General features: G+C 48.1%; 2 pseudogenes and 2 gene segments (V, D, J or C); all 4 read left to right on the forward strand.

Moving 5' to 3' along the window:
* The first annotated feature begins 308 nt into the window (after nucleotides 1-308).
* Nucleotides 309-848, forward strand: LOC133751698 (Ig heavy chain V-A2 region P-MU-3-like; annotated as a pseudogene).
* Nucleotides 849-5,738: 4,890 nt separating this feature from the next.
* Nucleotides 5,739-6,789, forward strand: LOC133751699 (immunoglobulin heavy variable 3-21-like; annotated as a pseudogene).
* Nucleotides 6,790-10,367: 3,578 nt separating this feature from the next.
* On the forward strand, nucleotides 10,368-10,905 carry LOC133751700 (Ig heavy chain V-A2 region P-MU-3-like). The segment is given in 2 exon segments: nucleotides 10,368-10,413; nucleotides 10,517-10,905. Coding segments are annotated over 2 exon segments (435 nt in total).
* Nucleotides 10,906-23,722: 12,817 nt separating this feature from the next.
* On the forward strand, nucleotides 23,723-24,200 carry LOC133751198 (immunoglobulin heavy variable 3-23-like). The segment is given in 2 exon segments: nucleotides 23,723-23,768; nucleotides 23,872-24,200. Coding segments are annotated over 2 exon segments (375 nt in total).
* The last annotated feature ends 712 nt before the right edge of the window (nucleotides 24,201-24,912 follow it).

Here is a 24,912-nt window from a genome sequence, read left to right on the forward strand (position 1 = left end):
GAATTAAGATGAAACAAGGTATTGGCCTTCAACTTTTTAAAATAATGATAACATGAAAATTCATATGATCTGAATTGTATCATAGCCATCACCCTACACACCCAGGACACCCACGTCTGCCTTGGGCACTGTCCTTTCTGAGGCGTCTGATCCCAGGGCTGGCTACATAGGGGCAGCACATGCAAATAGGGCCTCTCTCTGCCCATGAAAACCAGCCCAGCCCTCACCCTGCAGCTCTGGCACAGGAGCTCCAGCCCCAGGACTCCCACGTGTCCACTCAGTGATCGCACTGAACACAGACGCTCACCATGGAGACTGGGCTGCGCTGGTTCTCCTGGTCGCTGTGCTCAAAGGTAATGATGGAGAACGCGGGGCACTGAGTCTGGGAGAGGACGTGAGTGAGAGACACAGAGAGTGTGAGTGACAGTGTTCTGACCATGTCGTCTGTGTTTGCAGGTGTCCAGTGTCAGTCGGTGGAGGAGTCCGGGGGAGGACTGGTCAAGCCTGGGGAAACCCTGACACTCACCTGCACAGTCTCTGGATTCTCCCTCAGTAGCTATGCAATGAGCTGGGTCCGCCAGGCTCCAGGGAAGGGGCTGGAATGGATCGGAGTCATTTATGCTGGTAGTGGTAACACATACTACGCGAGCTGGGTGAATGGCCGATTCACCATCTCCAGAAGCACCAGCCTAAACACGGTGTCTCTGAAAATGACCAGTCTGACAGCTGCGGACATGGCAACCTATATCTGTGCAAGAGGCACAGCGAGGGGCCCTCAAGCTGAGCCCAGACATAAACCTCCCTGCAGGGGCGCGCGGCTCCACCAGGAGGCGCGCAAGACGCACTGAGCGCAGATTCTGGTCCTGCACAGGCGCAGAGGGAGATGAAGCCCTGGTTTCCTGTCAGGGATTTGGGGTTTCCTCTCCTGCAACAGTTTTGAGGGAAGATTTCTACTTTTTGATTCTGTCCCTGCCAACTTCAATGACGGAGAGAAAGTTTGATGCAAAATGAAGAGGTCCCAAATGAACAATTTGGTTCATGGACAGCAACGGTGCTCACCAGGATCAGAGATGTGGGAGTACTGAGGACACTACTGAGTCTCTTCCAACCTGACTCAGGACAGCACCCTCAGGGCACTGGAAGCCTTGGACAGTTTCAGTTTTCCCTGTATAACCAGGGACAGCTGAGACAGGGTCGTTGATCTGTTAAACAGCAACTATTACTGTCATCCCACTGCTGCCATAAGGAGCAACTGCCTCGTACTGCCTCCCAGAGTGCGCATTGGCAGGAATCTGAAATTAGGACATAAACTGGGACATAAACCTAAGCATCCTGATGCAGGAGCAGGGATCCCACAGGCGAACTCCAGTGCTGCTCCTGTCACCACCTTGTCAGTCACTGCATTTAAACCATTGACTGCTTCTCCTGTGATTCAGTTCCTTGAGTTCATTCCACATTTGGATCTAGTCTCTAATCATATGTGCAATTATCGTTCATTTCTTTTAAATATCTATTTATTTTATTTGGAAGGCAGTGTTATGGCAAGAGAGGAAGAGACCAACAGAGGGAGAGAGAATCTTCCATCCACTGGTTTCCTTCCTGAATGGCTGCAAAGGCTGGCGAAGGGCAAGACTGTAGCCAGGAGCCGGGAACTTCCTCCAGTTTCCCACGAGGCTTGAAGGGGACACACACTTGAGTCGTCGTTGACAGAGTTCCCTGGTCCATTAGCAGGGAGCTGGATTTGAAGTGCAGGAAGCAGGATCTGAACCCATGCTGCTGAGTGATGCATGCATAGGGATGACAGCTTAACCTGCGGGGCCAAAATGTGGGCCCCCATGGGTGTGATCTGAAAATACTTTCTCCCATCTGTGGTTGTCTTTCGTTCTTCAATCACTCTCTTTATTCTGCAGAAGCTCTGTGGTTGGATCCATTACCTTTTGCCTATTTTTGCTTGGTTGCCTGTACTTTGGAGATTATCATAGCCCAAACCAATGTCAGCTTGCTTTCTTCCAGTGTTTTCTTCTAGAACTTTACTGTCTCTGCTCTTGTCTTTAAGGCATTCTCCAAGTTCACTCTGTTTCTGCATCTGGTGTGAGATGACCACATAATTGAATTATTTTAGGTGCATTCAAGTGTCCCCCACCCCAGGTAAGGACAGCATACCCATCCCCATCCTGTGCTTTTGTCACCATGCACTCTCAGAACTCGTATTCTCAGAACCTGGTCCTTTATTTCTAGGTTTCTGTTTTCTTCCAGGGCTCTGGGTGTCTATGTTATCCCAGCACCAGGCTTCATTTCAGCTCAGATGTGATGAAGCCTCCTGCTTAGCTAGCTTTCCTCAAGACCATTCAGCCATCACGAACCCCGGTGTTTTTTCATGAGAATTCTTGAAGTTTCTTCCTGGTCCTGTGAGGAATATCAGGCTGTTTCACAGGAAATACATTGAATCTGCAAATCACATTGTAGCTTGGCTATTTTAGCAAGATCATTTCTTCAAATTCATGACTATGTCATTCCAATTTACAGGTAATCTTCAAATTCCTTTTCACTTTTCAAATTATTATGTATTGCAGAAGTAGGAAGCAAGACTCCTATCTTCCACCTCACACGAAAATCCACACAAGATGGATTAAAGATCTAAATCTATGACCCTACACCATCCAGTTATTAGAGAACATTTAGGAAACCCTGCAAGACACTGGCACAGGAAAAGAATTCTTGGAAAAGACCTCAGAGACATAGGCAGTCAAAGACAAAATGAATAAATGGGATTATATCAAATTGAGAAGTCTCTGTGTGGCAAAAGAAACACACAGGAAATTGAAGAGGCATCTGACAGAATGTGCAAAATATTTGCAAGCTATGCAACTGATATGGATTAATAACCAGAATCTACAAAGAGATTAAGAAATTCCAAACAACAAAAACAACTGAGTTAAGAGATGGGCCAAGAACTCAGACATTTTTCAAAAGAGGAAGTCCAAATGGCCAACAGACACATGAAAAAAGTTCCGGATCACTAGCCATCAGGGCAATGCCAATCCATCATGCAGTTCTCCATAGGGAGGTGTGCGGAGCACAAAGGTTTATTGAGCTCACAGCTGTAGATGCTGGAAGTCCAGGATCAGACAGTGAGAATGTTGTGCCTTCAGGCATCCTAATATTGTGAACATCACGGCAGTCATCAGGCATCCTAATATTGTGAACACGGATGGGAGGGACCCCATCCCCACACAGGACGTCAGACGAGACCAGGGCTGACTCTAGTAGCACTGTGCTCTGTGCTGAAGCTGGGAACCCAGGAGATCTACTGTGATCTCCTCCATAGCAGATTCCCCAGAAGTGAACAATCTATTTATGTAAACATCCAAACCGTACACCCCCTGCCAGTGCTCTTACATTGGGGCCATGCTCAGCACTGATGGTGTGAGGACAAACCACATCCACCCCCAACAGGCTGCTCCCAGCATTCCATGTGCTCCTGTTTAGGGCACTGGAGACCTCAGCTTCCACCATGAGGCCCTGACGTTGAATAACTCATGGCGTGGAGTCATCACTGGATGCACTCCCCAGAGACGATGCCATTCCACGTCCCCCAGGCACCTGTGCTTTCTTTACTCAGCGGTGGTCAGTGTCCCAGGTGCAAGGAGACCTGATCAGACCTGACTCAGTGTTCTGCTACAGGCACTGGGGCTCCAGCTGTGTGGCCCTTCCACCTGTCCTTGTCCTCCTGCAGAGGAAGAGCCCACCCTGTCCACCAGGCCCTCTCCCTCCTGCTGCTGGACCCTGTCCCCGACTGTCACTTCCCCACATGCCCTGGTTCTTCTCCCCAGTCCTCAGCTTGGGGGTGCAGCCATCCCCTGAAGGTGCAGACTTCTGTGTCTTGGGGGATCAGTGCTGGCACAGTGTCTGGGGTGGCCTCTGCTCGCTAACATTTTCTACAGGATCCCACCAGGACATTGGTCAGGATGGCTTCCTCCTGCAGGTGAATCACTTTCTCACACAGTGGACACAGAGGAGCAGGATCTGGGGTATTGAGGCTGAGGATGCTCTTCTTGCAGAGCCGTGAACAGAGCCAGCACTGCTTGGTACGCGTGTGTGGTCTCTCCCAGCTGAGCAGCTGCAGGCTGCATGTTAGGTGGAACTTACCCTCCATACTCGACCACACAGAGCCTTCCATCATGCACGTAGGGACTTCACCACCAAGTGATCCATCCCATTGAGAGAGGGCTCTAGGAAGGGGAAAAGGCCATGAGGGTTGCTGCCTGCATTGAGGGAATACGACCCTTAGAAACACTCTTCAGTAACTCAAGTTTTAACTATCAGTAATCACACGTGAGTCAGAGAGGACAAAGAGAGAGAGATGCTCCCACTCACTACATTTTTCCAAATGTCACTGTGCCAGGTCTGCATCCCAGCCTACTCCAGTCAGGACAAAAATCAGGTTCATCCTCAAGAGTGATAGGGCCCAAATATCCTCCCATAAACTTCTGCTCCTGGGGCTACATGAGCAGGAATCTGGTACTGGGTCCAGAGCCATAATACGAGACTCAGAAAACTTCCTTGGGTGATGTGCGCATCTTAAACAGTGCAAATTTTAATTAATATTTCCTTCATTTCCATGAAATTTAATATTATAATTAAGACTAATGATTCACAGTTGTGGAAACTATCATATACTTACTCTGTTTTACTTTCCATTTTATTCTTATCAGATTATCAGATATTTTGGTTAAAAACTAAAAACCAATCTTTCTCCTGGGCCCCACAGAATCTGCAAACTCAGGACCATCAACTTCTTCCCCCTGCATACCTGCATGTTGCTCAGGGCTGAACTGGATGAATCTGTTGTGAAGGAGCCCAAAGGGGCAGAGGCTTTAATGTGACTGGTGGAGGTGGGTAGGGGCTGGGTGACACAGGGGCAGTGGGCAGCAGCAGTGGATGTGATATTTGCTCTTGGCATAGGTGTGATGAGGAGTGAGAGGCACAGGTGAGTCGCACTCACCACGGGCACACTTTAAACATGTGCGGCTCCCTCTGTATCTATCACAGCTCGACAGCATTGCCCATGGAAGCAAAACTGACCAGCAGAGAAACTGTGAAGAGCAGACAGACAGACACCGGCACGTGGAACACCACACTAAGATGCACCTGCGTGAAACCTGGTCCCCTGTGCATCTCTCTGTCAAAACAGAACCCAGCAAAAGTGCTCCATGTTCTGCTGCTGGCAGGGAGTTCTGCAGACCTCCCCAGGAAGCCCCCGTGAGTGCTGAGGGTGCACGGGGGGAGCAGCTGTGTCCTGTGGTGAGGGGCACAGATCTAGCTCTGGGGTCTCCTCTTACCACACTGCACCTGGGGACACATCAAACTCTACTGATGATTTCTCCTGTAACGTTGATATGGACCAAGAGCTAAGGGAACCCATGAATACATGTTGTAGGTAAATTCACATGAAAGGACTAAGACAGCTTCAAAGTGCAATCATAGCACACAAGTTATCACTGGGCAGATATATGCAGTGACAGACTGCTGCAGGACAATCTCCTCTGCTCTGGGCACTGTCCTGTCTGAGGCGTCTGATCCCAGGGCTGGCTATATAGGGGCAGCACATGCAAATAGGGCCTCCCTCTGCCCATGAAAACCAGCCCAGCCCTCACCCTGCAGCTCTGGCACAGGAGCTCCAGCCACAGGACTCCCACGTGTCCACTCAGTGATCGCACTGAACACAGACGCTCACCATGGAGATTGGGCTGCGCTGGGTTCTCCTTGTGGCTGTGATCAAAGGTAATGATGGAGAACGTGGGGCACTGAGTCTGGGAGAGGAGGTGAGTGAGAGACCCAGAGAGTGTGAGTGACAGTGTCCTGACCAGGACGTCTGTGTTTGCAGGTGTCCAGTGTCAGTCGGTGGAGGAGTCCGGGGAAGGCCTGGTCACACCTAGGGGATCCCTGCAACTCTCCTGCAAAACCTCTGGGTTCACCATTAGTAGCTACCAAATGATCTGGGTCCGCCAGGCTCCAGGGAAGGGGCTGGAGTGGATCAGAATCATTTATGCTACTAGTGGAATCACATGGTACGCGAGCTGGGTGAATGGCCGATTCACCATCTCCAGCGACAACGCCCAGAACACGGTGGATCTGCAAATGACCAGTCTGACAGCCGTGGCACAACCACCTATTTCTGTGCGAGAGACACAGTGAGGGGCCCTCAGGCTGGGCCCAGACACAAACCTCCCTGCAGGGGCGCGCGGCTCCGCCAGGGGGCGCGCAAGATGCACTGAGTGCAGATGCTGGTCATGCAAAGGCTTAGAGGGAGATTAAGGCCTGGTTTCCTGTGAAAGAATTGGGATTTTCTCCCCTTAACATTTTTGAGCAAAGAATTCTACTTTTTGATTCTGTCCCTGCCAACTTCGCTGACATAGAGAAGTTTAGTGTGACAGGAAGAAGTCATTAATAACAAACTCGGTGCATAAACAATGACAGTGCTCACCAAAATTAGAGATCATGGGACAATCTAAGGAGCCTTTTGAGTCTTTTCCAAACTCAGGGCACTGCCAACTTTAGGACAATTTGACTTTTCCCTTTCAATTAGAGTCAGCTTAGCCAGCTCTTTGATCTGTTAATCCTGAACTATTTAAGCCATCCCTCTTCTCATGTCAATATTAGCATCTGTGCTGAACTGAACTGACATTTTACTTTAAACTGTGAGTGTTCCGCATTCACTTTCCACAGACTTTATATCCAATCTCCATTTCCCCCTTGATCCTGGAACAGTCTGTGGTCCCTGTGTGAGCGTCACAGCTCTCAGGAATGTACTGCAGCTCAGCTGTGTCTCAGGCTGAGCTTCTGCAGGCCCCTGGGAAGCCTACAGGGACTTCCTCATCCTCCAGGTCCTGGGACCCTCCTGTGGGGCTCCTGCCTGAACTCAGGAGGGAAATGCGCTGGACATCAGCAGTCAAGGTCATAACTGAATGGAAAGTGTTGGGTGTGCACTTCCTGCTGATCTGGTTCTGCTCCAGTGTCGTGGGACCCCTGCACCTGCTGTGGTTTAGCAGAGCAGAAAGTGGGACACACAGTGGCTGTGCACTCTGGGGCTGGAGTCCACATCACGGGGAGCTGTGTCTGTGGCTCCAGCATGATGACCAGTGTCTGAGGCTGAATCACAGCTGCAGGAAGAGCCAGTCCCAGAGACCATGTGTCCAGAGTCCCTACTGTTCCGTACCTATCTATGCTGACTGGCATCAATCCACTTGTAGTCTTTCATCAGTATTAGATAGGGAGACTCCCAGACTGCATATCAGTGGGCTGGATGGAGCCCATTTACACACTTTCCCATACTTGTAACTATAAGACACCCTGGAAGGCAGGAGATGATAGATCTGTTATGAGGCCCCGTCACCAAGGTGGGAACACTGATGCAGTTCCATGCTCCTGGCTTCCAGCTGCCAAGCCTTGAGTACACTGCCTTCATTTATCATCTCCATAAACATTGGCAAACACAACACCAGTATTCAGAGAAATGAATCTGAAATTGGCCATTGTGGCCATTTCCTTTTCATTTCAGTTTGATAATAATTGAATATAGACATATGAGGTACATTGATATGTGTTGACAAAAATGTATATTGAGATAAATTATGAAGTCAGACTTATTGTCATGCTCATCACAAAATGTACATGTTTCCACGGTAGAACATCAGTTGTCTCCTGTTTTGGAATTCTGTAGACACAATAATCTCTTAACTGCTGTCACCACGCTGTACAGCAGATCCCTCAATGTGTGGAGCTTGTGGGACTGAAACTCTGACCTTGCTCCAACGTCTCCTCAGTTCCTTGCCCTTTTCTTCCATTATTGATTCCTTCTTCCATGAAAACTTCACTGGATTATATGTGTGAACACTTGTGAACAACGCTGCTTTAATTGAATTTGGAACTGCAGAGGTATTTGCCACAGTGACTTCAGGTCCCAAGGACACCTCCCTCGGATTTCATATTCCTTCTACCCCAAATTTTGTTTGTAGATCCCATAATAATTGTGTTTCTCACTTCTTGATGCTTTTCCACACGGTTTTACTAATTAACCTGACACAGACTTGTACCAGGGTTATCATCTCTCTCTACCTCCATAAAACCTGTCAGCTCTGGTTTGTCTGATAATAGTCATTCTAACGGGAGGGAGGGGATGTCTCATTGTGCTTCTAACATGGACAACATAATGGTCCCAGATTTGTACATTTTATATGTTTGCCTTTATCTTCTTTTAAAATTAATAGAAAGGATATAAATTTTAAAATTTAGCATTTTACATAAGAATTTGTCTTTATGTATTTGCCCAAAACCACAGAGAGACTGGCAGTGATCTTCTAACTCCTGGTCACTTCCCTGATGGCTACAAAAGCTTCAGCTGGTGAAGCAACAGCCAGGTGCTTGGAATTCCGTCCAGGGCTCCACGTGGGAGTACTAGGAACTTCACCTACGGCCTCCCAGAGGGGCTTAGACAGGAAACTGAAACTGGAACCAAGCTAGGACACAGCACTAAGCATCCTGATGTGGGAGGTGGGAATCCGACAGGCTAACTCCAGTGCTGCTCCCGTCACCACCTTGTCAGTCACTGCATTTAAACAAAGGATTTTTCCCTTCTGATTCAGTTGCTTGAGTTCATTCAACATTGGGAAATAGGCTCCTAATCATATGTATAATTAATCTTCAATTTATTGTAAGTATCTATTTTATTTTAGAGACAGTGTTATAGCAAGAGAGGAAGAGACCAACAGATGGAGAGGGAATCTTCCATCCACAGGTTTCCTTCCTGAATGGCTGCAAAGGCTGGGGATGGCTGAGCCTAAAGCCAGGAGCCTGGAACTTGCTCCAGTTTCCCACAGGGCTGGAAGGGGACAAACCCTTGGGTCATGGTGGACAGTGATCACCATTGCACTGCCTACCTCTGTGAGTTCAAGCTTGTGGACTACATATACAACTAATGTCACATACTGTGTGTCCACATGTAGCGGGATTATTTGTTAGCACATTATGCTCCACCTGACCCACGATTCCTAATGACAGAACAATCTCCTTCTTAATACTGAAGAATATTCCGTGTCCAAATGTGAAAGAATCCATTCACTGTTTTATGCACACTTGCTCTTTTTAGACTGAACTATTGTGAACAAAGCTGCACTACATGAACCCAGGACTGCGGGTGAATTGTGACACAGTGACGTCTACCCAGCGCTTGACCTGAACTCAGAGTCATGGCTACAGAACAGGGAAGAGGGGGAACACAGGGTGGCTGACACCAGGGCACAAAGCACCACCAAAGGCGGGAATAATTCTGCCCACAGCACAGTGGGCTGACTCAGTTCACCACAACCCACACCAGGTTCCACGAATAATGAGAATTGAGGCCTCCAGGACTCCCATCAGAGTGATGGAAAGGAGGTGGAAATGTGCATGACACCGTGTTCATCTGTGCCCATTTCTACCATGCCCAATTCCAATAGCACACAAACCCCACTACCATGTACAGTGTTCTGTGTTCAGGAACAGTTTTAAACTAAGGAAAAGGATGAATAAGGAAACAAAACATAGTTAACCTTTAAAAATCCACTTGCATTCCTCATCTGTTTAAAAGTGGGTGTCAGGCATTAAGACAAAATTGTCTAAGTCCACACTAGGGAGACCCGTGTTCCATCAGAGAACGGACTGAGTCCAGCCTCATGGCTTCCCACACTTTTTCCTCATAATGCATCATGGGAAACTGTAGATGACGCTGCAAGCGAATGAGCCCCTACCCCTGACGTTGGAAGTACAGACACAGTTTCTTGCTCCAGGGTTCAGAAAGACTAACTCCTCGATGTCATAGGCATGTGGGATGTCTGGGGCTGTCAACCCAAAGGCAGAAATCTCCCATCGTCACCTGTTCTGTCCATCTCTACATTTCTGTATCTCTCACCCCTTCTCTCTCTATCACTCTTCCAATGTCTTTCATACAGATGATAAGGAAACAATGGTTATTTAAATAAATGAGGGACATGACATTGCTAACACTGGATATTAAGGGTGTACACATATTAAAATGAAACAAGTTATTTGCCTTCAACTTTTTAAAATAATAACATAAAAATCCATACGAACTGAATAGTATCACAGCCATCACTCTACACACTCAGGTCACCACATCTGTCCTGGGCACTGTCCTGTCTGAGGAGTCTGACCCCAGGGCTGGATATATAGGGGCAGTACATGCAAATAGGGCCTCTCTCTGCCCATGAAAACCAGCCCAGCCCTCACCCTGCAGCTCTGGCACAGGAGCTCCAGCCCCAGACTCCCACGTGTCCACTCAGTGATCACACTGAACACACACTCTCACCATGGAGACTGGGCTGCGTTGGGTTCTCCTGGTCGCTGTGCTCAAAGGTAATGATGGAGAACGTGGGGCACTGAGTCTGGGAGAGGAGGTGAGTGAGAGACCCAGAGAGTGTGAGTGACAGTGTCCTGACCATGTTGTCTGTGTTTGCAGGTGTCCAGTGTCAGTCGGTGGAGGAGTCCGGGGGAGGCCTGATCAAGCCTGGGGAAACCCTGACACTCACCTGCACAGTCTCTGGATTCTCCCTCAGTAGCAACAGCATGAGCTGGGTCCGCCAGGCTCCAGGGAAGGGGCTGGAATATATCGGATACATTAGCAGTGGTGGTAGCGCATACTACGCGCCCTGGGCGAAAAGCCGATGCACCATCTCCAGAGACACCAACCAGAACACGGTGTCTCTGAAAATGACCGGTCTGACAGCCGCGGACAGGGCCACCTACTTCTGTGCCAGAGACACAGTGAGGGGCCCTCAGGCTGAGCCCAGACACAAACCTCCCTGCAGGGGCGCGCGGCTCCACCGGGGGGCGCACAAGACGCACTGAGCCCAGATTCTGGTCATGCAGAGGCGCAGAGGGAGATGAAGCCCTGGTTTCCGGTCAGGGATTTGGGGTTTCCTCTCCTGTAACAGTTCTGAGGAAAGAATTCTACTTTTTGATTCTGTCCCTCCCTACTTCACTGACGGAGAGAAAGTTTGATGTAAAATGAAGAAGTCCTAAATGAACAATTTGGTTCATGGAGAGCGTCTCTGGTCACCACACTCAGGAATGTACTTGCAGCTCAGCTGTGTCTCAGGCTGAGTTTCTGCAGGCCCCTGGGAAGCCTACAGGGACTTCCTCATCCTCCAGGTCCTGGGACCCTCCTGTGGGGCTCCTGCCTGAACTCAGGAGGGAAATGCGCTGGACAGGAGCAGTCAAGGTCATAACTGAGTGGAAAGTGTTGGGTGTGCACTTCCAGCTGATCTGGTTCTGTCAGGTGTTATGGGACCCCCTGCACCTGCTGTGGTTCAGGGAGAGCAGACAGTGGGACACACAGTGGCTGTGCACTCTGGGGCTGGAGTCCACATCACGGGGAGCTGTGTCTGTGGCTCCAGCATGATGACCAGTGTCCTAAGACTGAATCACAGCGGCTGGAAGAGCCAGACCCAGAGACCATTTGTCCAGAGTCCCTGCTCTTCACTCCAAGTCTATGCTGACCTGCGGCATCAAACCATTTGGAGTCTGTCATTAATATTACAGAGGGAGACACCCAGGCTGTATATCAGAGTGCCTAACGGAGCCCATTTACCCGCTTTCCCATACTTGTGACTGACAATGCACCCTGGAAGACAGGAGATGATAGATCTGTTATGAGGCCCTGTCATCAAGTGGGAACACTGATGCAGTTCCATGCTCCTGGCTTCCATCTGCCAAGCCTGAGTACACTGTCTTTATTATTCATCTCCATAAAACATTACAAACACAACACCAGTATCTGACGTTTTTGCCATTTCATTTTTATAAATGTTTGATAAATAATAATTGGATATAGATATATGAGGTACAAGGATATGTGTTTAAAAATGAATGTATCAAATTGATGGCATTATGAAGTCATTCTTTTTGACATGCACATCACAAAATACATGTTTCCATGATAGAATGTCAGGTGTCTCCCGTTTTGGAATTCTGTAGACACAATATTCGCTTAACTGCTGTCCCCATGCTGTACAGTAGATCCTTCAATGTTTGGAGCCTATGGGAATGAAACTCTGACCTTGCTCCAACGTCTCCTCTGTTCCATGCCCTTTTCTTCCATTATTGATTCCTTCTTCCATGAAAATGTCACTGGATTATATGAGTGAACACTCGTGAACGACGCTGCTTTAATTGCACAAGGAACTGCAGATGTGTTTGCCATAGTGACTGTGAGTCCAGTAACATCTCCCTGGGATTTCACATTCCGTATACCCAAAATGCTGTTGGAAGATCCTGTGATAACTGTATGTCTCAGTTTTTGATGCTTTTCCAAATGGATTTACTAATTTACCTGACTCCAGCCTTGTTCCAGAGTGGTCATCTCTCTTCCTTCACAAGAATTGTCAGCTCTGGCTTGTCTGTTAATACCCATTCTAACATGAAGGAGGGGATGTCTCCTTGTGCTTCCATAAAGTACACACATGATGATCTGAGATTTATGGCATTTTATATGTTTGCTTTTATATCATTTCTTAAATTTTTTAGATGTAATATAAATTTAAAAATTCATAGATTTTATTTTAAAATTTGTCTTCATGTATTTGTCTAAAACCACAAAGACTGAGACTGACAGTGATCTTCTAACTCCTGGTCACTTCCCGGATGGCTACAAACGCTTCAGCTGGATCAGGTAATAGCCAGGGGCTTGGAATTCTGTCAGGTCTCCACATGGGAGTACTTGGAACTTCACCTATGGCCACCTAGATCCAAAGTAGGACACAACACTAAAGAACCTGAACGGGAGGCGGGAATCCCTCAGGCTAACTCCAGTGCTGCTCCTGTCACCACCTTATCAGTCACTGCATTTATTTATATTTTTTTTTTGACAGGGGAGTGGATAGTGAGAGAGAGAGACAGAGAGAAAGGTCTTCCTTTTTGCCGTTGGTTCACCCTCCAATGGCCACTGCGGCCGGCGCATCTTGCTGATCCGAAACCAGGAGCCAGGTGCTTCTCCTGGTCTCCCATGCGGGCGCTGGGCCCAAGGACTTGGGCCATCCTCCACTGCCTTCCCGGGCCATAGAAGAGAGCTGGCCTGGAAGAGGGGCAACCGGGATAGAATCCGGCGCCCCGAACCGAGGACTAGAACCCGGTGTGCCGGCGCCGCAAGGTGGAGGATTAGCCCGTTAAGCCACGGCGCCGGCCAGTCACTGCATTTAAACAATGGATTTCTCCCCTTCGGATTCACTTGTCTGTGTTTATTCAACATTAGCATATAGGCGCCTAATGATATGGATAATTAATCTTTCATTTATTTTAATAACTATGTATTTTGTTTGAAAGGCAGTGTTATAGCAAGAGAGGAAGAGACCAACAGATGGAGAAAGAAGCTTCCTTCCACAGGTTTCCTTCCTGAATGGCTGCAAAGGCTGGGATGGCTGAGCCTGAAGCCAGGAGCCTGGAACTTCCTCCAGTTTCCCACAGGGCTGGAAGGGAACAAACACTTGGGTCATGGTACACAGTAATCACCAATGCATTGCCTACCTCTGTGAGATCAAGCTTGTGGACTGCATATACAACTAATGTCACATACTGTGTGTCCACATGTACCTGGATTATTTCTTTTAGCACATTATGCTCCAGCCTGACCCATATTTCCTACTGACAGAAAGACTTCCTTCTTAGTACTGTATAATGTTCCATGTCCAAATGTGAAAGAATCCACTCACTGTTTTATGCACACTTGATTTTTGCAGACTGTACTATTGTAATCAAAGCTGCATTACCTGAGGCCGGTGCCGCAGCTCAATAGGCTAATCCTCCACCCGCGGCACTGGCACACTAGGTTCTAGTCCCGGATGGGGCACTGGATTCTATCCCGGTTGCTCCTCTTCAAGTCCAGCTCTCTGCTCTGCCCCGGAAGTGCAGTGGAGGATGGTTCAAGTCCTTGGGCCCTCTACCCACATGGGAGTCCAGGAGAAGCACCTGGCTCCTGGCTTCAGATCAAAGTGGTGCGCTGGCGACAGCGCGCCGGCCGCAGTGCCCATTGCGGGGTGAACCAACGGAAAAAGGAGGACTTTTCTCTCTGTCTCTCTCTTGCTCGCTGTCTAACTCTGCCTGTAAAAAAAAAAAAATGCTACATTAACTGAACCCAGGACTGAGGTGAATTGTGACACAGTGACTTCATACCCAGTGCTTGACCTCAATCAGAGTCAGGATTACTAGACACGAGGAAGAGGGGGGAACAGGGGACAGCTGCTACCAGGGCTCAAAGCACCACTCAAAGGGAGGAATAGTTATGCTCTTGCCTCAGTGGGCCGACTCAGTCCACTAGAACCCAGATCATGTTCCACAAATAACTAGAACTGAGGTCTCCAGGCCTCCCAACTCAGAGTGATGGAAAGGAGGTGAAAAGGTGAATGATATTGAGTTGATCTGTGCCCATTTCTACCATACACAGATTCCAATACTACACTACACCCCACTGACAGGTACAGTGTTCTGTGTTCATGAACAGTTGTAAACTAAGGCAATGGATGAATAAAGAAACAAATCATAGTTATCCTTAAACGGATCCACTTGCAGTCTTTCATCTCTTTAAAAGTGCGCGGCAGGCACTAGTAGAAAATTGGCTAAGCCCCATAGGGACACCCGTGTTCTCATCAGAGTGCTGCTTGAGCCCAGCCTAACAGATTCCGATACTTTTTCCTGATAAAGATCATGGGAAACTGTAGATGATGCTCAAGTGAATGAGACCCTACCACCAACGTGGGACACACAGACAGTTTTCTGCTCCAGGTTTTAGAAAGCCTAACTCCTAGATGTCTCAACATTTATGTTTCTCTTACACTTTCTCTCTCCGTCACTGTTTCAATGTCAATAGAATAGTTAATAATGAACCAATGGTTACTTTAAAAACGAAGGACATGATACTGCTAACACTGGATATTAAGAGTACGCATATATTAAAGTGAAATGAGGTATTCACCTTCAACTGTTTAAAAATAATGATAACGTAAAATTTGACTTGATCAGAATCCTATCATAGTCATCATGGTACAGCCACAGGACACCCACATCTGCGCTGGACACTGTCCTGTCTGAGGAGTCTGACCCCAGGGCTGGATATAAGGAGCAGCACATGCAAATAGGGCCTCCCTCTGCCCATGAAAACCAGCCCAGCCCTCACCCTGCAGCTCTGGCACAGGAGCTCCAGCCCCAGGACTCCCAAGTGTCCACTCAGTGATCGCACTGAACACAGACGCTCACCATGGAGATTTGGCTGTGCTGGGTTCTCCTGGTCGCTGTGCTCAAAGGTAATGATGGAGAACGCGGGCACTGAGTCTGGGAGAGGATGTGAGTGAGCGACACAGAGAGTGTGAGTGACAGTGTCCTGACCAGGTCGTCTATGTTTGCAGGTGTCCAGTGTCAGTCGGTGGAGGAGTCCAGGGGAGGCCTGGTCAAGCCTTAGAGATCCCTGACACTCTCCTGCAAAGCCTCTGGATTCACCACCAGTAGCTACTACATGAGCTGGATCCACCAGGCTCCAGGGAAGGGGCTGGAGTGGATCGGATACATTAATACTGGTGGTAGCACATGGTACGCGAGCTGGGCGAAAAGCCGATGCACCATCTCCAGAGACACCAACCAGAACACGGTGTCTCTGAAAATGACCGGTCTGACAGCCGCGGACACGGCCACCTATTTCTGTGCGAGAGGCACAGTGAGGGGCCCTCAGGCTGAGCCCAGACACAAACCTCCCTGCAGGGGCGCGCGGCTCCACCAGGGGGCGCACAGGACACACTGAGCCCAGATTCTGGTCATGCAGAGGCGCAGAGGGAGATGAAGCCCTGGTTTCCGGTCAGGGATTTGGGGTTTCCTCTCCTGTAACAGTTTTGAGGGAAGAATTCTACTTTTATGATTCTGACACTGCTACTGACTCTCTGACGTAGAGAATTTGATGTGACAGGAGAAGTCCTGTATGAATGAATTCAGGTTCAGTGGTCTCCAGGATCAGTGATGTGGGACTGTCTGAGGATCTCGTGAGTGTTGTCCAGTCTGACTCAGGACAATGCTCTCAGGGCAGTGCCAACTTTAGGACAATTTTACTTTTCCCTTTCAACCAGGGACAGCTGAGCCATGTCCTTGGTCTTTAAAAATCAACTATTTAAGTATCTCACCTGTCAAAACGAGAGAGTGTGTGAAACTAAATCACCTTTTATATTAAACTGTGGGTGATACAGATCCACTTTCCACAGAATGTGCCCACATCTCCATTTCCCCTTTGATCCTGGAACAGTCTGTGGTCCCTGTGTGAGCGTCACAGCTCTCAGGAATGTACTGCAGCTCAGCTGTGTCTCAGGCTGAGCTTCTGCAGGCCCCTGGGAAGCCTACAGGGACTTCCTCATCCGCTAGGTCCTGGGACCCTCCTGTGGGGCTCCTGCCTGAACTCAGGAGGGAAATGCGCTGGACAGTAGCAGTCAAGGTCATAACTGAGTGGAAAGTGTTGGGTGTGCACTTCCTGCTGATCTGGTTCTGCTCCAGTGTCGTGGGACCCCCTGCACCTGCTGTGGTTCAGGGAGAGCAGACAGTGGGACACACAGTGGCTGTGCACTCTGGGGCTGGAGTCCACATCACAGGGAGCTGTGTCTGTGGCTCCAGCATGATGACCAGTGTCCTGTGGCTGGATCACAGCTGCAGGAAGAGCCAGTCCCAGAGACCATGTGTCCAGAGTCCCTGCTCTTCTCCAGGTGGCTATGCTGATGTCATCAATAACCCATTGCAGTTTTTCATAAATTTTAGAGTGTGGAGACACCCAGGCTTCATATTAAATTTCTGCACTGAATCTATTTACAATATTTCCCATACTTTTAACTGATAATGCACCCTGGAAGACAGTAGATAATGGATCTGTTATGAGGCCCCATCACCAAGGTGGGAACACTGATGCAGTTCCATGCTCCTGGATTCCAGCTGCCAAGCCTGAGTACACTGCCTTCATTTATCATCTCCACTAAAACAATTGCAAGAACAATACCAATCCTCAGAGATCTTAAACTTCACATTTGGACATTTTTCTCTTTTGATTTTTTAAATGTTTGATAAATAATATTTGAATATGGACATAAGAGGTACAATGACATGTGTTGAAAAAATGAATGTGTATTAATGGAATTATGAAGTCAGACTTATTGACATGCTCATCACAAGTCCCACTTGTTTCCATGGCAGAGTATCGCTTGTCTCCTGCTTGGAATTCTGTGGACACAATATTCTCTTAACTGCTGCCTCCATGCTATACAGATCACTCAAAGTGTGGATCTGTCGGACTGAAACTCTGACCTTGCTCCAGCGTCTCCTCTGTTCCTCCCACGCTCAGACTTTGGTCTTCACCATTGTACTTCTGCCTGTGTGAGTTCATCCTTTTTATCCCACGTAACTAGCATCACGTATTATATGTCTTCTTGTAAGGATGGTCAGCAGAGTATACTTATCCTGACCTATTATCCTTGCACATTATTCTCCAGGATCATCCAAGTTGTCCAAAATACAGAATTCCCTCCACTTTACTACCACATAAACTTCTTGTTAAAATGTAACTTTGTCCATTTCCTCAATTATTGATTCCTTATTCAACGAAAATTTCACTGGATTATTGTGTGAACTCTTGTGAATGACCCTGCATTAACTCAACATGGAACTGCAGAGGTGTTTGCCACAGTGACTGCGGATCAGTGGACCCCTCCCTGGGATTTCATATTCCTTCTAATAGGCAATGCTGTATGAAGATCTTGTGATAATTCTATTTCCCAGTTTTTGATGATTTTCCATAATGTTTTTTCCTATTTACCTGGCTCCAGCCTTGGACCAGGGTTGTCATCTCTCACTCTTCCTTCACAAGGCTTGTAGGTCTGATATCTCTGATAATACTCACCTAACAGGAGGAATGGCATATCTCATTGTGCTTTTAACATGGACATGCATGATGTTTGCCTTATATATGTACTTTGAAAATTTAAAGATATTATTTCATTTATTTTAAAATTTGTATTTACATATTTTCCCATAAATACAAAGAGACTGACCCTCACAGTGATCTTCTAATTCCTGGGTCACTTCCCAGATGGGTAAAAACGCTTCGGCTAGGTCAGGCATTAGCCAGGTGCTTGGAATTCTGTCCAGGGCTCCACACGGGAGTACTTGGAACTTCCCCTACAGCCTCCCAGAGGGGCTTAGGCAGGAACTGAAACTGGAACCAAACTAGGACACAGCACTAAGCATCCTGATGCGGGAGCAGGAATCCCACAGGCGAACTCCAGTGCTGCTCCTGTCACCACCTTGTCAGTCACTGCATTTAAACAATGGATTTCTTCCCTCGGGGTTCAGTTGTCTGTGTTCATTCAACATTAGGAAATAGGCTCCTAAGCATATGTATAATTAATCTTCAAATTATTTTAAGTATCTATTTGTTTTATTTTAAAGTCAGTGTTATAGCAAGAGAGGAAGAGACCAACAGATGGAGAGAGAATCTTCCACCCACTGGTTAACTTCCTGAATGGCTGCAAAGGCTGGGGATGGCTCAGCCAGAAACCAGGAGCCTGGAACTTCCTCCAGTTTCCCACAGGGCTGGAAGGGGACAAACACTTGGGTCATGGTAGACAGTGATCACCATTGCACTGCCTACCTCTGTGAGTTCAAGCTTATGTACTGCATATATAACTAGTGTCACATACTATGTGTCCACATGGACCGGGATTATTTTAGCATATTACTTTAGTATATTATGGTGCAGCCTGAACCATGATTTCCTAGTGACAAAACGACCTCCTTCTTAATACTGAATAATATTCCATGTCCATGGCCGATTCACCATCTCCAGACACAACATCTAGAACACGGTCTATCTGGAAATGAACCATCTGACAGCTGCAGGGCAATGCAGCTCCACCAGGGGGCGCACCAGATTCACCGAGCGCAGATTCTGGTCATGCACAAGTGCAGAGGGAGATTAAGCCCTGGTTTCCTGCTGGGAATTGAGGTTTCCTCTCCTCTAACAGTTTTGAAGGAAGAATTATAATTTTCTGTCCCTGCCAACTTCACTGACCAGGATAAAGTGATGTGAAAGAAGGAGTCCTAAATGAGCAAATTCGGTACATGAACAACGACTGTGGTCGCCAGGATCAGAGAAGTGGGCATCTCTGAGAACCCTGTTGAGTCTTTTCCAACCTGACTCAGGAAACCATCCTCAGGGCACCTCTTTTATTTTTTTTTATTTTTTATTTTTATTTTTTTTGACAGGCAGAGCGGACAGTGAGAGAGAGAGATAGGGAGAAAGGTCTTCCTTTGCCGTTGGTTCACCCTCCAATGGCTGCCGCAGCCGGCGCACCGAGCTGATCCAAAGGCAGGAGCCAGGTGCTTCTCCTGGTCTCCCATGGGGTGCAGGGCCCAAGCACTTGGGCCATCCTCCACTGCACTCCCGGGCCACAGCAGGGAGCTGGACGGGAAGAGGGGCAACCGGGACAGAATCTGGCACCTCGACCAGGACTAGAACCCAGTGTGCGGCACCGCAAGGCGGAGGATTAACCTGTTGAGCCACGGCGCTGGCCTAGGGCACTTCTGACTTTAGATTAAATTTAGTTTTGCCTTTAAAACCAGGGAAAGTTGAGATAGGATCATTGATCCTTTGAACCTCTACTACTTAAGTCATCTTTCTCTCTCCTGTCAAAATGAGAGAGTGTGTGGAACTAAACCAACATTTTATTTTAAATGTGTTTGACCACACTCACTTTCTATATACTTTATACCCAATCTCCTTTTTCCTTTAATCCTGGAACAGTCTGTGGTCCCTGTGTGAGCGTCACAGCTCTCAGGAATGTACTGCAGCTCAGCTGTGTCTCAGGCTGAGCTTCTGCAGGCCCCTGGGAAGCCTACAGGGACTTCCTCATCCTCTAGGTCCTGGGACCCTCCTGTGGGGCTCCTGCCTGAACTCAGGAGGGAAATGCTCTGGACAGGAGCAGTCAAGGTCATAACTGAGTGGAAAGTGTTGGGTGTGCACTTCCAGCTGATCTGGTTCTGCTCCAGTGTCGTGGGACCCCTGCACCTGCTGTGGATCAGGGAGAGCAGACAGTGGGACACACAGTGGCTGTGCACTCTGGGGCTGGAGTCCACATCACGGGGAGCTGTGTCTGTGGCTCCAGCATGATGACCAGTGTCCTGAGGCTGAATCACAGCTGCAGGAAGAGCCAGTCCCAGAGACCATTTGTCCAAGTCCTTTGCTCTTCACCTGGTGGCTATGCTGACCGGCATCATGAATGCATTTGGAGTCTTTCATCAGTATTATAGAGGAGAGACACCCAAGCTGCATATCAGAGTGCTAGACTGAGTATATTTACAACAATTTCGCATACTTGTAACTGACAATGCACCCTGGAAGACAGTAGATGATGGATGCGTTATGAGGCCCCGTCACCAAGGTGGGAACACTGATGCAGTTCCACGCTCCTGGGTTCCAGCTGCCAAGCCTGAGTACACTGCCTTTATTTATCATCGCCATAAAACATTGCAAACACAACACCAGTATTCAGAGATCTGCATCTTCATGATTGGTCATTTGTGCCTTTTCATATTCATAAATGTTTGATAAGTAAGAATTGAGTATAGCTCTATGAAGTACAATGATATGTGTGGACAGAATGAATGCATATTGAGTGGAATTATGAAGTCAGACTTGCTGACACGTTCATACCACAACACATGTTTTTGGTGGAGTTCAGCTGTCTCCTGCTCTTAGGAGTTTCCACGCACAATATTCTCTTAACTGCTGTCCCCATGCTGTGCACTAGTAGACCCCTCAGTGTGTGGATCCTGTGGGACTGGAACTCTGACCTTGCTCCAGCGTCTCCTCTGTTCCTCCCTCGCTCAGACGTTGGTCTTCACCATCGTACTTCCTGCCTCTGTGCCTTCATCCTTTTAGCCCACGTAGGTAGCATCACACATTATGTGTCTTCCTGGCCTGGATGGTTAGCAGAGTGTACTTTTACTGACACATTATCCTTGGACATTATTCTCCAGGATCATCCAAGTTGTCCAAAATTACAGAAGTTCTTACTCTATACTGCTTATAAACTTCCATTTAAAATGTAACTTTGTCCATTTCTTCATTTTCCATTCTTGCTTCCATGAAGATGTCACTGGATCATACGTGTGAACTCTTTTGAATGACGGTGCTTTAAATGATCAAGGAACTGCAGAGGTGTTTGCCACAGTGACTGCGGATCCTGTGCACACCTCCCTGGAAATTCATATTCATTGTACCATGCAACGGTGTTTGAAGATCATGTAATAATTCTATTTCTCAGTTTTTGATGCTTTTCCATTCAGTTTTACTAATTAACCTGACACAGCCTTGTACCAGGGTTATCATCTCTCTCTACCTCCATAAAACCTGTCAGCTCTGGTATGTCTGATAATACTCATTCTAACGGGAGGGAGGGGATGTCTCATTGTGCTTCTAACATGGACAAACATGATGGCCCCCGATTTGTAGCATTTTATATGCTTGCCTTTATCTTCTTTTAAAATTTATAGATGTAACATAAATTTTAAAATTTATCATTTTATTTAAAATATTGTCTTTATGTATTTGCCCAAAATCACAGAGAGACTGACAGTGATCTTCTAACTCCTGGTCACTTCCCCGATGGCTACAAAAGCTTCAGCTGGTGAAGCAACAGCCAGGTGCTTGGAATTCCGTCCAGGTCTCCACGTGGGAGTACTAGGAACTTCACCTACAGCCTCCCAGAGGGGCTTAGACAGGAAACTGAAACTGGAACCAAGCTAGGACACAGCACTAAGCATCCTGATGTGGGAGGTGGGAATCCGACAGGCTAACTCCAGTGCTGCTCCCGTCACCACCTTGTCAGTCACTGCATTTAAACAAAGGATTTTTCCCTTCTGATTCAGTTGCTTGAGTTCATTCAACATTGGGAAATAGGCTCCTAATCATATGTATAATTAATCTTCCATTTATTGTAAGTATCTATTTTATTTTAGAGACAGTGTTATAGCAAGAGAGGAAGAGACCAACAGATGGAGAGGGAATCTTCCATCCACTGGTTAACTTCCTGAATGGCTGCAAAGGCTGGGGATGGCTGAGCCTAAAGCCAGGAGCCTGGAACTTCCTCCAGTTTCCCACAGGGCCGGAAGGGGACAAACCCTTGGGACATGGTAGACAGTGATCACCATTGCACTGCCTACCTCTGTGAGTTCAAGCTTGTGGACTGTGTATATAACTAATGTCACATACTGTGTGTCCACATGTAGCGGGATTATTTGTTAGCACATTATGCTCCACCTGACCCACGATTCCTAATGACAGAACAATCTCCTTCTTAATACTGAAGAATATTCCGTGTCCAAATGTGAAAGAATCCATTCACTGTTTTATGCACACTTGCTCTTTTTAGACTGAACTATTGTGAACAAAGCTGCACTACATGAACCCAGGACTGCGGGTGAATTGTGACACAGTGACGTCTACCCAGCGCTTGACCTGAACTCAGAGTCATGGCTACAGAACAGGGAAGAGGGGGAACACAGGGTGGCTGACACCAGGGCACAAAGCACCACTCAGAGGCGGGAATAATTCTGCCCACAGCACAGTGGGCTGACTCAGTTCACCACAACCCACAACAGGTTCCACGAATAATGAGAATTGAGGCCTCCAGGACTCCCATCAGAGTGATGGAAAGGAGGTGGAAATGTGCATGACACCGTGTTCATCTGTGCCCATTTCTACCATGCCCAATTCCAATAGCACACAAACCCCACTACCGTGTACAGTGTTCTGTGTTCAGGAACAGTTTTAAACTAAGGAAAAGGATGAATAAGGAAACAAAACATAGTTAACCTTTAAAAATCCACTTGCAGTCCTTCATCTGTTTAAAAGTGGGTGTCAGGCATTAAGACAAAATTGTCTAAGTCCACACTAGGGAGACCCGTGTTCCATCAGAGAACGGACTGAGTCCAGCCTCATGGCTTCCCACACTTTTTCCTCATAATGCATCATGGGAAACTGTAGATGACGCTGCAAGCGAATGAGCCCCTACCCCTGACGTTGGAAGTACAGACACAGTTTCTTGCTCCAGGGTTCAGAAAGACTAACTCCTCGATGTCATAGGCATGTGGGATGTCTGGGGCTGTCAACCCAAAGGCAGAAATCTCCCATCGTCACCTGTTCTGTCCATCTCTACATTTCTGTATCTCTCACCCCTTCTCTCTCTATCACTCTTCCAATGTCTTTCATACAGATGATAAGGAACCAATGGTTATTTAAATAAATGAGAGACATGACATTGCTAACACCTGATATTAGGGGTACACACATATTAAAATGAAACAAGGTATTTGCCTTCAACTTTTTAAAATAATGGTAACATAAAAATTTGTATATCAGAATCATATCACAGCCATCACTCTACACACCCAGGGCACCCACGTCTACTCTGGGCACTGTCCTGTCTGAGGCGTCTGACCCCAGGGCTGGCTATATAGGGGCAGCACATGCAAATAGGGCCTCCCTCTGCCCATGAAAACCAGCCCAGCCCTCACCCTGCAGCTCTGGCACAGGAGCTCCAGCCACAGGACTCCCACGTGTCCACTCAGTGATCGCACTGAACAGACGTTCACCATGGAGACTGGGCTGCACTGGGTTCTCCTGGTCGCTGTGCTCAAAGGTAATGATGGAGAACATGGGGCACTGAGTCTGGGCGAGGACGTGAGTGAGAGACCCAGAGAGTGTGAGTGACAGTGTCCTGACCATGTCTTCTGTGTTTGCAGGTGTGCAGTGTCAGGAGAAGCTGGAGGAGTCCGGGGGAGGCCTGATCAAGCCTGGGGAAACCCTGACACTCACCTGCAAAGCCTCTGGATTCACCGTCAGTAGCTATGCAATGTGCTGGGTCCGCCAGGCTCCAGGGAAGGGGCTGGAATGGATCGGAATCATTTATGCTAGTAGTGGTAGCACATACTACGCGAGCTGGGTGAATGGCCGATTCACCATCTCCAGAGACACCAACCAGAACACGGTGTCTCTGAAAATGACCGGTCTGACAGCCGCGGACACCGCCACCTATTTCTGTGCGAGACACAGTGAGGGGCCCTCAGGCTGAGCCCAGACACAAACCTCCCTGCAGGGGCGCGCGGCTCCACCAGGGGGCGCACAAGACGCACTGAGCAGACTCAGACCCAGGCCCAGATGCATTGGGAGGTGAATTGCTGGTTCTGTCAGGAAATTGGGGTTTGTGGTCCTCTAAACCGAATTTCCTACATTCCGGTCTGGATGGATGATTCTGTCCCTAACACCGATCACTGAGCAGAAGTTTTGGTATCACGTAAAACGTCACACGAAGAAAATGGAGTCGTTTCTGGAGGAATGAATGACATCTCTGGGTCCCCAGCGTCTGAGACCTGAGGGAGCTCTGGCACCCGGGGAGTCTTTCCCGGTCTGAGTCTCCGGATAGTGCCCCGTGGGATTCTCTGATGACGTCATCTGGGAGCCCGCTGAGAGCCCAGGGGCAGTGTAGCGCCGGTCAGGGGCTATGAATGCTGCAGTGTTTCACATCCATCCCCTCCCCTCCTGCACAGCTGGGCCCCTGAGGGGCAGAGCTGACCCCGTGGTCCTGTTCCCTGGGGTTCCCGTGTCCGTACTCTGCAGCTCTGCCCTGTCTCCCTTTTCACTTCCTCACCCTGAACTCACAGGTTGAGGTCCACGTGGTCCAAATCCCAGGTCAGGGATTAACCTGCAGCTCAGGGCTGGCTCAGGCTGTGGCTCCGAGAAATCCTGCTTGCACTTCCTCACTCATGTCTCCTGGGATCCCCAGA

The sequence above is a fragment of the Lepus europaeus genome, chromosome 22, assembly GCF_033115175.1.
Source record: "Lepus europaeus isolate LE1 chromosome 22, mLepTim1.pri, whole genome shotgun sequence".
Classification (NCBI taxonomy): Eukaryota; Metazoa; Chordata; class Mammalia; order Lagomorpha; family Leporidae; genus Lepus; species Lepus europaeus.